The 17,901-nt window shown below is 39.9% G+C and overlaps 1 protein-coding gene across 5 annotated transcripts in view; it reads left to right on the forward strand.

Moving 5' to 3' along the window:
- The window catches only part of dpp6a (dipeptidyl-peptidase 6a), a 358,152-nt gene that overhangs the window by 310,618 nt on the left and 29,633 nt on the right, over nucleotides 1–17,901 (forward strand). For all 5 annotated transcript variants that reach the window (XM_076888303.1, XM_076888304.1, XM_076888305.1 and 2 more), the window contains 4 exons: nucleotides 10,019–10,113; nucleotides 10,552–10,626; nucleotides 12,700–12,752; nucleotides 14,903–14,984. In XM_076888303.1, coding sequence (XP_076744418.1) covers nucleotides 10,019–10,113; nucleotides 10,552–10,626; nucleotides 12,700–12,752; nucleotides 14,903–14,984 — 305 coding nt within the window. The remainder of the gene's footprint in view (nucleotides 1–10,018; nucleotides 10,114–10,551; nucleotides 10,627–12,699; nucleotides 12,753–14,902; nucleotides 14,985–17,901) is intronic.

The raw sequence follows: 17,901 nt of genomic DNA on the forward strand, positions 1-17,901 counted from the left end.
CCTGGACATGCACTGGCTTCAGCAGCGGAACACGTCTGGCACTGCGGGATTTGATCCCCTGCCGTTGTAGTGTGTTACTGATGGTGACCTTTGTTACTTTGGTCCCAGCTCTCTGCAGGTCATTCACCAGGTCCCCCCGTGTGGTTCTGGGATCTTTGCTCACCGTTCTCATGATCATTTTGACCCCACGGGATGAGATCTTGCGTGGAGCCCCAGATCGAGGGAGATTATCAGTGGTCTTGTATGTCTTCCATTTTCTGATGATTGCTCCCACAGTTGATTTTTTCACACCAAGCTGCTTGCCTATTGTAGAGTCACTCTTCCCAGTCTGGTGCAGGTCTACAATACTTTTCCTGGTGTCCTTCGAAAGCTCTTTGGTCTTGGCCATGGTGGAGTTTGGAGTCTGACTGTTTGAGGCTGTGGACAGGTGTCTTTTATACAGATGATGAGTTCAAACAGGTGCCATTCATACAGGTAACGAGTGGGGGACAGAAAAGCTTCTTACAGAAGACGTTACAGGTCTGTGAGAGCCAGAGATTTTCCTTGTTTGAGGTGACCAAATACTTATTTTCCACCCTAATTTACGAATAAATTCTTTACAAATCCTACCATGTGGATTTATGGATTTTTTTTTTCACATTCTGTCTCTCACAGTTGAAGTGTACCTCTGGTGCAAATTACTGACCTCTGTCATCATTTTAAGTGGGGGAACTTGCACAATCGGTGGCTGACTAAATACTTTTTTGCCCCACTGTATGTATGTATATAGATATATATGTATATATGTGTGTGTGTGTGTGTGTGTGTGTGTGTGTGTGTGTGTGTGTGTGTGTGTGTGTGTGTGTGTGTGTGTGTGTGTGTGTGTATTAACAGACTTCTGAAGATAGCTTGATCAGCTAGTTACCTGATTCAGCTAACTCAATCAAATTTTGTCTTTTTGCCTTTTTGATGTTTCCAGCTGTCTGACTTGGTTAAGCTGCTTTCACATGCTGTTTCTTTTTGTTTTTACAGCCGTTCTTAATTTTTAAAAATACTTTTAACAGTCTAATCCCTCAGCACCACATTGCTGCATAATAATAATGAGCAAATGTGCTTGAAAAACACCAGTTGTGCTGTCTTCTTCTTGTTGCAGAAGACAGAATTGATGTTAATTAGCAGAAGTACACAAGAACGTCAGCATTAAATAACACGTCAGAATATTTTTCTACTCTTTTCAGCAGCTACAACTAAGACTAATTACTTTATATAGACTTTGTTTATGGTATTCTCATGATTTTACAGTTACATATGCTTAATCATTGTGTATGTAGTTTGAATAGACAACCTTATACAGAATACAATAATCCTTATAACACTTACTGCACACGGTGTACAATTATAATTATTTAAATCAGCAGCTTCATATCTGCCATATCATTGAGGATTCTAGCTTAGCTGTGTTTGTATTACATTGATAAAACACTTTGAGCATCCCCCAGCAGCTAGAAGCCTGTCGGATAATTGTGTTCAAACACAGTTATTTATGCTTGGAGCATTTTTTTTCTAATGAATCCACATGCAATTATTATGTACTTGTCAACATTCGGATTCAAACGGTTCTATGATTTACTTTGTGAATAATGAATAAGTGTTTATTTGAACAGTGAGGTAACTCACTGTAATATCTTTTTAAACAAGACCGGCTGATCATTGCTATGTTGTGTGTCATTAATACTTTGTTTAGAATCCCCCCCCCCCTCCCGAATGATTTTAATTGTTATGAGCATATGCTTGTTTTTTTTATTTTCTATCCAAGTTCAGTAATTTGTTTGCAAGCACAAAGAAACACAGTAGTGCTGCACTATAACACACACATTGAAGGAAATGCTAAAGCACATTGAAGCCGTGCAAATCAAACAGCAACAGAGGCCGTGGGTTTATGAGGTGTACATGAGCAGCTGGAACTGATGAAATGACTGTCACTTTATTGGCTGTGAGGTAAATCAATAATAGTACTCAAGGATTCATTTCAAATTGAGTTGATAGGCAACAAAAAGCAATAAGGTCTAAGTTGATGGAGGCACCCTGAAAACACTTTTATAAGCCTGTGAGAGTCATCTTGAAGGGAATATGGAGTTAGGTGAGGGGAGAGTTTTTGAGGACTTCATGTTTTGCAAATTCTCAACTCCACTTCTCTTTTTATTAAATGTGTGTTGGCTGTCTAAACAATATCAAATCTCATATAGTTTGTTTTATTTAAACTGCTGTTGAGCAATTTACTGCATCTGCAAGCCACTTTACAGCACAAAAGGGTGGGTTTCAAAGTGGTTTGCAGGAACAGCTTGAAAAGGAAGACTCAGGGTGGTCTAATCGCTGCAAAAGGGAAAGAAACTTGGTTTGCCTATAGTGGGTCTGACTGAAACTAACTTGCCTTGTCTAAGATAAAAGTCCTGTCTGTGGGATCCTGATGCAAGCGGTCTATTGAGTGTTTAGTTCTTTAAACATAGCACTGATTTCTCTGATCTGTAGATTCCTTCTTCTTTTTTTTTTACTGTCCCCCCCACTGCCTTGATATACTCAAGGTCCAAGTAAATCAGATAATTACAAAGAAAAACGTTCTCTTCATCCCTAATGTTAAACAGCGTGAAGCAGAAATAAATTGGCATGTGTTTTTTTGGGGGTTTTTTTTCCAGCGCTGGTTGTGGATTGAGAAGCTGAAGTGTCGGTGAGTAATGAGGCCAGCAGGCGAGACTGATTGGCATTCCTGATAAACATAAATGACTTCCACTGTGAAAACTGGCCAGAAGCAGGTTGGCTGTAGACGTGGGTGGTTTCATGTGTTCTCAGCAAGTTCATATTTGAGGTTTTTGCTCATTTGTTTGCCCTGCCATTCATTTGGTAGCGCACTCATTTATCAAGTAAGTCAAAAATAGAATTTGAATTCCGTGGTGCTGCTTGTCCTGCTTTACAGCAGTGGAGATAAATAAACACATCTATTATGGGGAATACCCTTTGAAGAGCCATAGATGAAAGAAGCCAAATTACTAGAAATATAAAGAGCGATTTTTAATTAAAACTCCTGTTGAATTTTTTATTAACCTATATTTTACTGCACATCTAAGCTTTAGGGCTGTATTTCTGTATTGGAGACTTCGTTTTAGTTAGCCACTGACAGACACTATAATTTTCCCCAGCAGCTTGTGTCACTTTCATCAAACCAGTCATCATGCATAGCCTTGGGCATGGACAAATGACCTGGAACTGACAAGAAAAATTCCATTTCATCCAGAAGTTAACACTGAAACCCTGGCTCACCTCAGGACTTATAATATAGCCCAAAGAAACTACCCGTTTTACTGCGGTTTTTAATCACATGGTGATGTATTATGTGGAGGGAACTGTTCAAGGTTAGGGCCATTAAAGTACTATATATTTCCATTCCCTTTTGTGATGTATAAATTATTTCCTTATATGTATTACTTTTATGCTCAGGATGAGAGGACAGTTGATCTGTGCTCCCACTTCATGGTTAGGGTAAGGAGTAGTTACAACAGTAACTGAATTATGTCTTTTTTTCCCCTTTTTTGTTGGTTTACTTATACAACTTTGGTGACTTCTTACCTTCTACCTTCCTATTATAAAATACAAGACACGGCCTTCCAGTGCTTTCATGGATTTGTTGTACTATATTGTGTTTCTTGTATTCTTGTGTGATTTACAGCCTCGACAGTCTTGAGCAACTGTTACAGCACGATCCCCCTGCTGGGATTAATAAAGCTTTTGTGGTTTTGTTTCTGATAACATGCTTGTTAAAGACTCTGCTCACCCAGGAACACTCTCCGGAGAGCAGTGAATGCAGTGAATGAAGTGTTATGTCTTCTCGAAAAACCTCAAGTCGGATAAAGATCTCAGACAGACAGAAAAATCAGCAGCATTGTATTAAAAAAATCTTAACACTGAACTGTTACAGTGTTGTTACTTTTTTTTGCAATGTCTATGTATGATGTCACATTATTTCAGACAGCCTGACCACTCACAGAGCTACTGTAACATTTAAAAATGGAGCTGAAAATTAGCATTATGGATTCCTTTTAACTTTGAGAGACTACTAGAGTCAATTTTCCTTGAAGTAGTATTAACTAGCCTTCTCTAATTTGTCATTCTAATTAACCTGCCATTCTGCACATGAACCATAAAGTTTGAATGGAATTTTAATGAAGCCAAGAGTACAGTGAAGCTACTGAAGTGTCAGGACAGGTGGATGAATAATTTGGTACAATGTGAGTCTTGTTTGCATAGGTTAGGCCATCAGTCATATTGATAATGATGGTGAGCCTGTTCTTACCAAGTGAGGTGCTAAAAACTAGGATTGCAACAACAAATGCTAAAAATTCAAATGGATAGATACATCTTTTAGCCATTTTGCTGTAGAGTATATTATGGACACTAGTGAACTTACGAGGTACAAAAGGTGAGGCAGCAGCACCATGTTGGAGAATGCTTTGAAAAAAGTCTGGCTGCTCCAGCTCACAACTTAAGAGGACGTAAGGGCTTTGGCTTGTTTACCTTGTATCTCACTGTCTGAGCCTCCAGCAATGTTTCTGTCTAATCAGAACTCACGCAATTATGCAACCAATTTTCAGCCTTAATTTCAGTAGATTAACACAAGCGTTGAGAAAAAAGAAAAATGGCCTGAGATGCGCCCCCTCTTAACACACGTCCCTAAATTTAATGGCTACGTGCTTGTTGAGCAGCTGTTTGTTATTTACCATTTTATCAAACACGAGAGTGGAAATTTACACTTCAGTTTGATAAGTAAATAGGCTACCATGGAAATTAAGGTTTTCATAATGTGTCTCAAAAAGCAAAAATCTATTGTAGGAATATTAAAGAATATGGCTTGGCAGGAAACAGCATTTTACTACTAAATTAAAGCAGTAATGCAAAAATAAATTCAAAAATGACAAATGAGCTGGTAGATGAAGAGGCAGAGGTCTTGTGAAGGAGCAGAAATCCATGCATACTGCAAGCTTAATGACTGCACAGCCACTCAAGAATGCTCTCCGGGACTTACATGGACATGTTTCCTTGCCAACAATCAATACTTCATGACTGTAACATCTGAGGATTAGCTACAAGATGCAAACCCCTGAAAAACTTCAAAAACAGAAAGACCAGGTTGCAAAGGCATATTTAAGGAACCTGTAGAATTTTTGAACAAAGTTTTATGCGCTCATGAAACAAACATCAGCCTTGGGGAAAAAATGATAGTAAGAGCAAATTATTGGAGAGAAAAGGGAGCTAACCATAACAAGCTCATCTGTTAAAAGTAATGGCAGAGCATCGTTAGGGTTGGATGTCTTTGATGGATGTCTATAGATTGAGAGTTCAGGCTATCTTTTTCTAGATTTCCATAAATTATTAGATAATATGACTTTGTTTGCTGGGTTGGCATCTGATCTAGGTGCTTCCTGGTGCTTTGGAACTGTCCAACTGTGAGGAGGCCCCAGAAAAGACCTGAAAAGGCTGGAGAGATTATCTCTCCTAACCACCTTCCAGAATGTTTGACTGACCTTTCTGAAGTATTGGAAGAGGTGTCAGGAGAGAGAGCGGTCTAGTGATGTTCGCTTAGACTTAGTAAAATGCCTTAGTAAGGTATTGGACCAGCAGAATAATTCATTGTATTGATATTGATTGGTATTGATTCTGTAAGCCTCTAATACTCTACTGGAGGGTTGGAACAGTATTATTCCACTAGATATTCCCTCATTTAGTGTTTTAATGATGTTGGAAAGTACTGTCTGTACAAAATCTCCTATATGTGAAGAGTGGGATTAGGATTTAGTGACCACAAAGGCCATTATTCTGTTCTGAATAATATACAGTGGTTGTTGGCTAAGGCTTAGGACCAGCTTAGAGTAGGTTGTCTACTAATCGGAAGGTTGGTGGTTTTGGTGGCTGCTCCACTATGCATGCCGCAATATTGTTGGGCAAGATACTAAACCCTGAGTTGCTACTGTGTTCATCGGAGTGTAAAAGTTAGCAAGACAGCATGCAGATAACGAAAAAAGTCCTTCTGTGAATGGGTGTATGAGACGTGTGGCATGAAGCGCATTGAGGAGAAAAGCTGTGTGTAAGAACCGATCCATTCTTCATACTCATCAAACCTCATCAATGAAGGCATGATCGTCCTGGAAGGGACCACTTCCATCAAGATAATCTGATCACGCTGAACAAATTGAGTTCAGTTTTAATTTGTTTAATTTGTCATCACTTTGTTCATCTTTTTGTATCAATGCTAATCTGCTCAATTCAGTGAGCCTCAATTAGTAGCTGTTACTTTATTTTTCAAATGAATATGCAGAAACCTGTGCAAACATTAGGATGTGGACTGGAGGACAGAGTCCCCCGCCCCGAAAAAAATTGTCCATAAAGCTCATATGCAAACTTTATGTAAATCTGTGGCCTTCTTTCTGTCTGCCTCACTTAAGTTATGTTGCCTTGCATCTCTGCCCCCCTCTCTCCCACCTTCTTGCCGCTCCCTCTGACTCCCTGGAGTGAGGCTGGGTTAGGGCTGTGCCCAGGGCAGCAGGCTGTTTTAATAAGACATACTGCCATGGAAAGGTATAGATCAGAGGAGAAAACAGCGCTCTGGGCTAATGCACAGCAAGTCAAGGCAGAGAGGAAAGTAAGAGGGAGAACGTCAGGGGAAGAGAGAGAGCTAGAAAGAGGTAGATTGAAGGGAAGACATAATGCCTAGGGTCCTGTGAAAGAATAGATGGCTTTGTGTCTTTGAAAGAGCACAAAACAAAGAGCAGGAGAGGTGAAGGAGTGATGATAAGGTCTAAAATGATGAACTCAGCAGGAGGGCTTATATAAGGGTGGTGATGGGAAGGATTTGAGAGATCTGTGGTATCTGTGAAGTGTCTCGAGGCATGTGGTTAACGGAGATCAGTAGTTTGGTGAGAAATAAAGATGAAAAAGGTGCCTTAAAGAGATGCAGGTCTCTGAATTTAAGCCGAAGCCCAACTGTGAAAACAAAGTGTGTCACAAAGCAAAATAAAGTCCTGTCAATCTCCTTGGCATCTGATTTAATAACCATTTTGCCTTTTTTACTCATTCAAGCCGCGATATTCGGCAATTAGCATTTCATATACAAAAGTAGACCTTTAAAAAGATGTCAAACAAAGTCAAACTAAAATAATGACTCATGATGGGGAGGGAAAATCAGCATCTTTTTATTTATCACCATGATTTCCATGAAGGAGTCCATTTCTACCCTTGTTAGTATGCCAATGGTTTTTAACAAGGAGACAAAAGCTGTTGAGGGGGCGTTCGGCTATGCCTTTCTAAAAATGTCTGAAACCGCTCTCCCAAGCACGTTCTGAATTAAAGCCATTGTGATGGTAATTTTGTCACCTCTAATGGACAATTAGATATGCTAGCAGATAGAAAGCACTCTGCATAACAATCTCTGGGTTCTAATTACCTCACCAAATGGCGTGGTTGCTCATGTGCCTATGGATCACTAAACCAATAAGACAGGGGAGCGGAGATAGACTGAAGGTGAAAGGGGGCAGTAGCTGTATTAAACGTATCCTTCCCTGGCCGCCTAAAATTAAGAATTAAAAAAAAATCAAGGTGAAGTATTAATTAGCAGCTGAAATTGTTAACACCATGAATTATTAAGTTGAATTGTTAAGCATGCATAATGGAGAAAAAGTTTAATATTGGTGAATATCTGTTAAATTGATTAGTAGCTACATGAATGGAAGAAATAGTAAGGCAAGGCAAGGCAAGTTTATTTGTATAGCACAATTCAACAACAAAGTGATTCAAAGTGCTTTACAGAGACATTAGAAACAAGAACAAATAAAAAGCATGATTTAAAATTGATTAAAACAAGCAAATAAACTAACTAACTAATTAACAAACAAACAAACAAACAAAACAGTATATAAAATTAAAACAGATAAAATCAGAACAGTAGATAAAATCAGTAGTTAAATGTAAGTTTTGAAATTTAAGCTTAAAAGTGTGGATTTGGTGCTTTATTCAAATGCAGCTGAGAACAGGTGAGTCTTCAACCTGGATTTAAATAAACTGAGTGTTTCAGCTGATCTGAGGCTTTCTGGGAGTTTGTTCCAGATATAAGGAGCATAAAAGCTGAATGCAGCTTCTCCGTGTCTGGTTCTGACTCTGGGAACTGATAAAAGACTGGATCCAGATGACCTGAGGGATCTGGAAGGTTCATACTGGGTCAGGAGGTCATTGATGTATTTTGGTCCTAAACCATTCAGAGCTTTATAGACCAGCATCAGAACTTTAAAGTCTATCCTCTGACGGACAGGCAGGCACTGTAAAGACCTCAGAGCTGGACTGATGTGGTCCACTTTTTTGGTCTTAGTGAGGACTCGAGCAGCAGAGTTCTGAATGAGCTGTAGTTGTCTGACTGATTTTTTAGGTAGACCTGTAAAGATGCTGTTACAGTAATCAAGCCTACTAAAGATGAATGCATGGACTAGTTTTTCCAGGTCCTGTTGAGACATCAGATCTTTTATCCTTGAAATATTCTTGAGGTGATAGTAAGCTGACTTTGTTATTGTCTTAATGTGTTTTTCTAAGTTTAGGTCTGCATCCATCACTACACCCAAATTTCTCGCCTGGTTTGTGGTTTTTAGATGTATAGATTGAAGTTCTCTGGTGACCTGTAATCGTTTTTCTTTGGCGCCAAAGACTATTACTTCAGTTTTGTTTTTGTTTAGCTGGAGAAAATTGTGGCACAACCGGTCATTGATTTCCTCAATGCATTTACCAAGAGCCTGTACAGGGCCTCGGTCTCCTGGTGACATTGTGATATATATTTGTGTGTCATCTGCATAGCTGTGGTAGTTTATTTTGTTGTTGTTTATAATCTGTGCCAGTGGGAGCAGTTTAAACAATTTAAGATCAACTTCAAATGGAAAAAAAATGTAATTTTAAGTGTAAACTTATTTCAATAATACATTTGAAAATTCTAGATAAAAAAGGTCTAAAAAATATTTTAAAAAAGTAAAAAGTTCTGATTCATACTATAATACATACAGTGGGCGTGTCTACACTGGGGAAAGCACCAATCAGGACTGAGCAATATTTGAATTAAAATCTGATGCTGTGTTAATTAAATCTGACCAAAGTTTAGCGGTAAATAAGGTGAGGTAAAGAAATAAAAGCTGCTCTTTAGTACTTGTCACTAAGAATGTTTTATCACACTGTAATGACTGAAACTGTACCAAATAGACATTTTAAGTCTTGTTTCAAATGAACTAATGTTAAAATGCAAGTAGTTGGTGGTTTGTGAAAGTTAAAAATAAGGCAGCTTGCATTCTTCAATACAATGCATACATTCACACTGGATTTTAATCCTGTAACAATCACATTGCGAAACAAAGGCCTGATGCCAGACAGTTTATTATTGAGGACGGAGCTCTTCATTTGGCCACATATAGCAGAAAAACATAACAAGGCACAGTCTGACAAATTGTTGGCATCAGAATTGCGATCACAGTCATGACACAGACAATTGGGCAGCCCTGCTCTCTCTGCTTTTGCTGCACATCTTTGCTCTGCTTTGCTTTGCTTTTATTTTTGATTGCACCACTAAGCATTCGTGCCATTAAGTGACCTGTTAATAATTGTTATACTGGTTGATTACAAAAAACGAATTTATTTTTGGCTGCTGATGGAACTCAAACAAGTCTAATTCAATATCCCTTTGATATTAAAAATCTAATAAGTGGAAGCATCCTCTGAAGTTTAATTATGTTGTCAGTGTCCCTGACAGGTAACAACTCCATTAACACAAAAAAATGAAGGCTGCTGACTATCATGTCTGCTTTTACTTAATTTTTAGAAGGGAAATATTTTTTTGAACCCACACTTTTAATTTGCAGAACTGGTGACAGAATATAGTTTCTGGCTTTATCAATATGTCTGCAATTTTCTTAATTTCTTACCAATGTCTAACTTTTTTCTTCCTGTCTTCTGTCTCATCATCCAGGTAATGAGCTGCTGTACCGCAATCAGGACGGCGACGTCGTCAAGTTCAACGTCGACACCAACGAGCAAACCATCTTAGTGCATAACAAGAAATTTGTAAGTCTTTTCGTCTTACAATCAAAGCACTGAAGGGCTGAGCATGATTGCCTATGAGTTCGATTCAAACATTTCCAATAGTGTCAACAAATCAAAGAACCTAAAGCTTTTTTGTGTGTTTTTTCCCCACAAATGATCCATTTTCAGAGTGAAATGTGAGCTGCATATTTAACACTTGGTGAAATGTCAAAATGGAGATGTAGCATCAGTGTCACAGCAGCTTGGGTGACAACACGCAACATTATGTCTGCCATCAAATCACCAAGCCCTAGTGCAAAGACTAATGCAGCTCCCATTTGCTTTAGGAACCAAGCAATCTGTCAAACGCAGTCAGTTAAGGACCAGTTTAATGAAAAACTGCCATGCGTGATCGGAGGTCTCTTCTTTTTATTGTATGCATTTTTTTTCTTCTTCTAACATCCTTCTTTTGATTCCTAGGAAATGTACAAAGCCAGCAAGTATGAGGTCTCTCCTGACCTGAAGCATGTGCTGCTGGCCTACAATGTTGCACCGGTGAGCATCTCATTTGTTTGCTTGTTTTTTGAATTAGCAACCTGACAGCCAAATATGTCAGCCACCGCTGCTGAGGGGTGGGGTGTAGGCCTGCAATGAAGCATAGGCAGTGGGGGGGGTGGAGGGAGGAGAAAGTAATCATGGCGGGGTGTGAAGGCCTGTCGCACGTCGCTGCCTGTCAGCTAGGGTGGCGGGGGCTAGCTAAGCCAAGCAGAACTGTACTGAGGGAGGCACAAACAAACCCCTCGGTGCTACACGGCCTCGCGGACAGGGAGATGAGATCAACAGCAGCACCATCATATGCATCAAAGCATTTTAGCTCCTGATACAGGTGGATCAAATATATTGATCCATTTAGTTAGATGATAGTTGCCTGTTTACTACTGCGTCACCACTTAGTCACTGTAGAGAGAACTGGTTCCTGTTGTTAGTTTATGGAGGATGCTGGCAGAAACACTGTATAACCTTGTGTTATTGCCTGAGATGAATTGAAGATATTACAGCACACTCGAGTGTGGTGGAATGTACGTGTTTGCATTTATTATTCAACTAGACCGCCATCACCTTGATAGATGACAGTCATTCCTGCTATATGCTCATCGTAGCACAGTCGGCACACATTCATGCACTATGAGATGCGGTATGGTTCATGTTTTTATTAAATACCCCACTTGTATTATAAAACATGGACAAACGCTCTTCCTGAAGATGTGTCTCTACTGGGTGATGTTCCTGGATACATAATGTCTGACTGTTGAGTGCCTACTGTAACAAAAACTGTCATTTAAAAAGTAAAAGGTTAGGATTTCAAAGACACGCCATAGCCGTCGTTAATCTGGTCGACATAAGTGTGGTTTGATCTGCCGATTAAATCCAAAATCAGCTGGTTTAAATTAAATCGATCTATCCTTCAGGGTTATGTCGTTGTGGTCCTTTTCACCATTTCTAGTGCAGCTGCTATTTTTTGATCACTCCCTGGAAGTCACAGGTCAGGTCGTTTGGACCAAATGTCCACCCTCCAGTGCCTCGGGGCTTTACAGTAGCGCTTTACACTGACAGTCAGACCTTGGGGGACAAATTCAAGTAACAACCTTGCTCCTGGTTCCACTCCTGATCTCATGCACTGCCTTCAGGCTTTGGACAGTGAGGACTTTTTGACTTGAAACTCCTGCTTGGTGTCTTGGTACACAGCTCTCATTACCAGCAATGATCTTCGACATGAAAGTCAGGCCAATTCGACACAGAAGTTAATGTTCTCGCTCTGGGCAAATTTGAGCTCCATGGTGAAATCCCAAACTCTGAGCGCGAGTGGTCAGAATGGGACTTCCAGCCAGCAATCTAAAAATAGCAACAGTGCTGGAAGTGGCCCAGAGGTGCACAATGTCACACATGTACTGTTTTCTGACAGCACGCACGTAGAGAAATAAGTCTATTGCAACAACAGAATGGTAAATTGGGCTCCATATTGACTATTCTGACTTCACAGCAGTCTGAAGAATCCTTTGTCTGTTTTTTTCCCCCTCCTCAAACTGCACCGAGTCCGAGTATCAGAGATGCCGCTGGATGCGGCCAGAAATGTGTGACTGAATTGCAGCCTTACTGAGGTGTCACAGTGTATTGACCCAGTGTTGAGTACACAACATCACTGCAGAAAGATAAGACATTAAACCCTTGAATTTCCAGGGGATGGTGGGTTACTGTCAGCCTTTGGTACTGATATGAATAAAATACTGTCATATTGATATGGAGCATTGTGGCTTTGGGATGAGGCCATTCTTCTTTTTCTTCTTCTTCTTTTTTAATTTAGAAGGAAACTTGAGATTTTATGGCAGCACTTCACAGTATTTCCTCAAAATTACCTGCTTAACAAGGATTCTTTTCATTTTGAAGTTCAAAGGATTAATTATCATCAGTCCTAATGCAGTTTTTGTTTTCTTTACTTTCAAAGAAGATACTGTTGTACCTAATATAAGTAAACAGGGCAATTATGATGTCTTAATTGATTCTGCTATGAGAACAAAGAATTGGCAAGAATTAAAATGTCAAGGTTAAATATCCTACATCTCATTCCAGGTGTACCAGTATTCCTACACTGCCTTCTACATCATCTGCAGTCTGGAAACACCGTAAGTACACATCAGGGCTGAGTCACTCCATTAAAATTGTTTTTCTCATATTATCTCACCTGACCTTTCTGCCTGTGAAAATGTGAAAGAAACTCATTTACACCTGTTTTGCCAACTACCTCCCACAAAGCACCTCTGACATCAACCACACTGTTTACTTCCAAACCTGCACTTGTGCAGTCTGCGAAGCGAAACGGTGCTATCAGATAATCTGCAGCCTCAAATCGCAGCTGTAGTCAGCTGCAGCCACAACATAGGCAGATGTTTATCCTCATTCACCCTGTCCTGAGTTAGCCCTTTGACGACAGACCTCGACTTAAGAAGCGCTCAAAAACAGAAGGTAAATTACCAGAGCAAGGATTAGATTCAGCACACACCTGTCAAAATGAACTACAGTTCACAGAAGAAAGTTACACTAATAGCACTGCCTTGTTTTGAAAATGAGCCTTTTTCTGCAATGTCAAGAGATCTTGAAGATCTCTCGTCCTTCAACGTTAAGCTGTTAAAAACAGCTAAAGAAAGGAGCACGTAACAATGAAAAACCTGCTGTGTTCATGTTTCTGTGTGTTCTCTGCTTTTTATTATAACTAGAAACGTGACAGAGGAAAACCAATTAAACCTTATTTCTTAACATTTACTTAGGTAGGATCACAATCGTACTGTTTGCTGTTCTAAAACATATTTCATCATGTTACTTAGTCGCTGCCAAAAGAAAGTATCTTCTTGTACCACTCTTTACATTTCTTTTGCATTATTCTGCAACATGGCCTCTGATGCATTGTCACGTAATTACCAGTTAACAGTATAAACCTCAGGCTACAGTTTCACAGACTGACACAAATCTCTATCCTAATGAGACCACGCACAAGATCTTTCTGCTGCTGTTTAAGTATTAATTCAAAGCCGACAGCAAAGTTGGTGAAAACCATCCCAAAGTGCACTTCACAGCAATTTTCACAGTGATTCTGCTGGAGAAACAGGTGCACGCAGAATTCAAGGTTACAGAGCTACAAACCTGCTCATCACTGCTTTTTTTACCCATTAAAAATGAAACGTCGGCAGTTTGGATGCGGTTGGCATGCCCTAAGTTTTTGGGTTCCTGTTTCTTGCTACCAGTGTTGTATCTTTGCAGGTCCAGTGGATAGTTGTTTCTTGGCTGGGCATAGTTAGCACTATACCCTCTGTGTTTCCAGATCACCATGTACGCTCAACAGGAACTGACGCTCATTGTGGCACAAATGTGTACAAAAATTTGAGGTACATTCGCTCCCTGGTATTCGCGAGGGTTAGGGACCACTTCACTGAAAACGCTATAACTGCATATTTTAATTTTAATGAAAAAAGCAAATATTTTAGATGTGCTCTATGAAAAAAATCAGCATATAGGCAAATTTTCCGCAAATAATTTGAAGTTACGTTCCACAGTAAAATCCGTGAATACTGAACCGCGAATAGGCGGCTGTTCACTGTATTTGATTATTTTGTCATATCCACCTGTAATGCAATTAATTGAAGACCATTAGAAGAATGCGATGTGAAAACAAGACACACAGGAAATCCAGTTTGGAAGCATCAGTTTACCAGCTGATGAATGTAACTGTGAGCAAACCCACGCAGGTACACTGAGCAGGTTCAAACCTAGAACCTTGTTGCCATTCAGTGACAGAAAAGAGCAAAACTACTGCCAGTCTAGCTAAAAAGCCTCCCCTGCCAAGTCATATTAGAGGCGTTTTTGTGCTGTGACTATCCACCTTACTTATTTCCCTTTTGAATTACTTCCACACCAGGTCACAGTATGACAGCACTGTCAGCAGCTCTCCTGCTTAAACCTATTTAAATGCTGCCACCCAGTGGTGCTGCGTCAAAAAACACCTGCACTGGTGTCCTCATTCATTCTGCGCTCCAGACAAAGACACAGAGGCAGTGGCACCTCTAATTCTGCAGCCTGCACTGCGCAGCACTTTTCCCAATAAGGAGAGGTGACACTGTTATAGAGTGGGGATATTTATGGATACACTTAAAGCTTTGTTCTCAGATGTTGTACACTTGTTCCTCTGCCGCCGGATCACTGGGAGCAGACAGTCATTGTGTTTATGTGCCTTCACGTTTGTCTGATAGTGGGGGTTTTTTCACCTGTCTGTGCGCCCCAGGGAAACGTGGAACCTGAACCCTCCAGAGGTGCGAAACGCTCAGCTTCAGTATGCAGGCTGGGGACCCCAGGATCAGCAACTGGTACGAGCTGCATGAATCCCCTCTTTCATATCTGCTTTCAAACTAATTAATTTTTCATTCAGTTTCAGTAAAAAAAAAAAAAAGGAAAAAAACTAAACATAAATAAAAAAAAATCTGGAAAGATCCATCTGAGAGGTTTAGAAACTTGCCCTTGGTGTAAAAAAAGTGCAGAAAACCCAACTTTGCAGCACACAGACGGAAATATAAGTTAAGTTTTCACAACCTGTGTCCTTCGCTGCCTGTTTTTAATTTTAATAGGTGATAGAATTAATTATATTTGAAGGTGCTTCAGCCAGAGGGACCTATATATTTCACAACCCAATGGGAGGAGTTACAGTGAGTGAGTGGAATTCTGGCTTCTTTTTGTGCCCTTGGTTTAAACCTGCTTTAATCAATTGTTGTGGCCACCTGAGTGCAGCGAGCTGCAAACCCAACACTGGCAGATCAGTATTTTTTAAATAACAAGCATATGGCAAATATTAGCTTAGATAAATTAGCGAATGCAGAGTGGCACGCTGTGTAATAAATGCTCACAAAGAAAACTGTGGCCGTTACAACCTATGTCTAAAAATGTGTCGTTTCATGCATCGGTTAAAACACTGGACTCCAGGTACACGACGCCCAGCTGGAAACACTTCACCTACCCAAGATTCACAGACTTTACAGAAAATGTTACATTTTTGTGATTTACATCGTTATCGGGACGATAGATGTTTTATATCGGGATATGAGATTTTGGTCATATTGCACAGCCCTACCCCAAACAATGTTTGAATGTTAAAAATGCTGGATTTGCATTGTAGTGTGCGTGGTCAAAATTAAACTCTGTGGAAACAGCGTTAAATAAGCGCAGCATTTCTGTGCCCAGAAGACAAATCAACAAACCAAACACAATAGCAGAGAGCTGCCACGGAAATGAAAATAGTATTTGGTGTGGCTTGTATTAGCCTCTAGCGCAGGGAGTTCTCAAAGTTTGATGACTGAGTGCCAGTTTAGGTGCCAGCACAGGCTTGAGGGCTGCACTGGAGAAATGAAAACTTTTAGGTGCTGTTTTATGTTGGTAATTCTCATTTTTGAGCTTGTTTTTTTTTACCATTAGTCAGGAGGCCGTTATATTTCTTTACACCAGCTGTATTTGTCAAAGTTAGGAAGGTTGAGTCTGCTACAAAGGATACAACAGAGGACCTGCAGATGAAGAGAAATGCTCTCTATCTGTGCTGCACTATCACACCATGAGATGAACTATGGATGAATAGTAGTGCATTAGTAGTGCAGTAATTGATGAAACCTTATTACACCATAATTAAGGTGTCATGACCTTTATTACCCTTAAATTTGGTCCAAGTAAGGCCTGTATTCTGAATCGGTTTGGTCTCATTGGTGAGGTATGACAATTACTGCTCCACGAGCATGGTCCTAGAATTGGGGCACAGCTAATCTTTATCTTTCAAATGCCCCATTTTCCTCCAGTTGTTGATATGGTGTAAGTTATAATCCTTGAAAACAAACAGTTTTGTCCCTCAGGGTTTGAATCATCCCGATGAGTCGCTGATATTTCCCAGTAAACACATTTGAAATTAAACACTGCTGTTTGAATCACAAGAAGCAATGGTCCTTTGCAACTGTTCTGCGATGAAGCATCCCCCCACACACATACACCTTCCTTCCTCACACAATCAGACTTGTCAGGGTATTAATGAAATTCAGTGTGTTGGTTTGCAGGGCAGTCAGACTGTGTGATTACATCCTGCAGCACAATGCTATTAATTACCTGTTATCTCGTCACTGGATTAATTAACGCTCTTGCTAGATTGATATAGCCTCAAGTTTCCCACCATTAGTCATGAAGCTGTATTACTTTCAGCTGCTGAGTTTTGTTAGCATGAAACTGAGCAGCTGGTATTCCTGAAGGTTCAGGTGCCCTCTTGTCAAGGAGGTTGCGGTTGCGAGAGACGTCCATCAACTGAAACAAGCTGGCACAGACTTCGAGCCAAGGCATGTGTTGTGATATCTGCACTCCTAATATACGTAAATCAACACACCTGTTATCCTTTTCCCAAATCCCTTATGCACATGATTAAATCTCCTTTACGTTCCCATAGAAACTGCTCACATACATGCCCGTGCAAAAACACAGCTGTCCAGACACATGTTTAGCAATTTGTTAGGCTAAAAAGTCAGTGTAAGTGGATAAATAAGGGTCGTTGTGTTTTCTCTGCAACAAAAGCAGGTTGAGGAGTTTGCTTTTATACTCTTTAACATGTGGTCCACAAATATTCACGCAGATTTGGGTGTGTTACATTAGCTCGTTTCTATCTGTCTGAGCTCCTTCACATTCACACCTGTAAACAGCTGCTCTTACACAAGCCTAAAACATAATTAAAAAAGAGACGCGATCAAGCTTTGCAGCAACAGCACCGGATCTATGGAATAATCTACATATCTGCACACACATTTAAACTCATACATTCTCCTTGCTATTTGGCCCCGGTGTGACATTCTTGTTTTATTTTATTTTGTTTTGTATTTATTTTATATTGTCATATTTTGATGTACGCTGTCCACAGCATTTCTGCATTTTAGTGTTGATTTTCTGTGAGCTGTATATTTTTATTATACAGCACTATGCTCAACTCTGTGTTTTTAAATGTGCTTTATAAACACATTTGACTTTGACCTTGACAATACGCTACAGTCGCATTACGGAAAACTGATTGACAACGGTGGCATGAACATAATTGTGATCATAGTGCAGTGAAGTTCCAATGTTGCTGCGTTTGAAATGGGTGCATCAAAGATGAGGGACCAGGTCTGCAATCATAGCTGCTGTCTCCAAAGCAACATTGGTGCATTAAGATGGTAATAAAATGGTAATAAGACAGAATCAATTTGATATTGAATGGTGTCAAGTCGGCAA

Source organism: Maylandia zebra, linkage group LG9, assembly GCF_041146795.1.
Source record: "Maylandia zebra isolate NMK-2024a linkage group LG9, Mzebra_GT3a, whole genome shotgun sequence".
In the NCBI taxonomy this organism is placed as follows: Eukaryota; Metazoa; Chordata; class Actinopteri; order Cichliformes; family Cichlidae; genus Maylandia; species Maylandia zebra.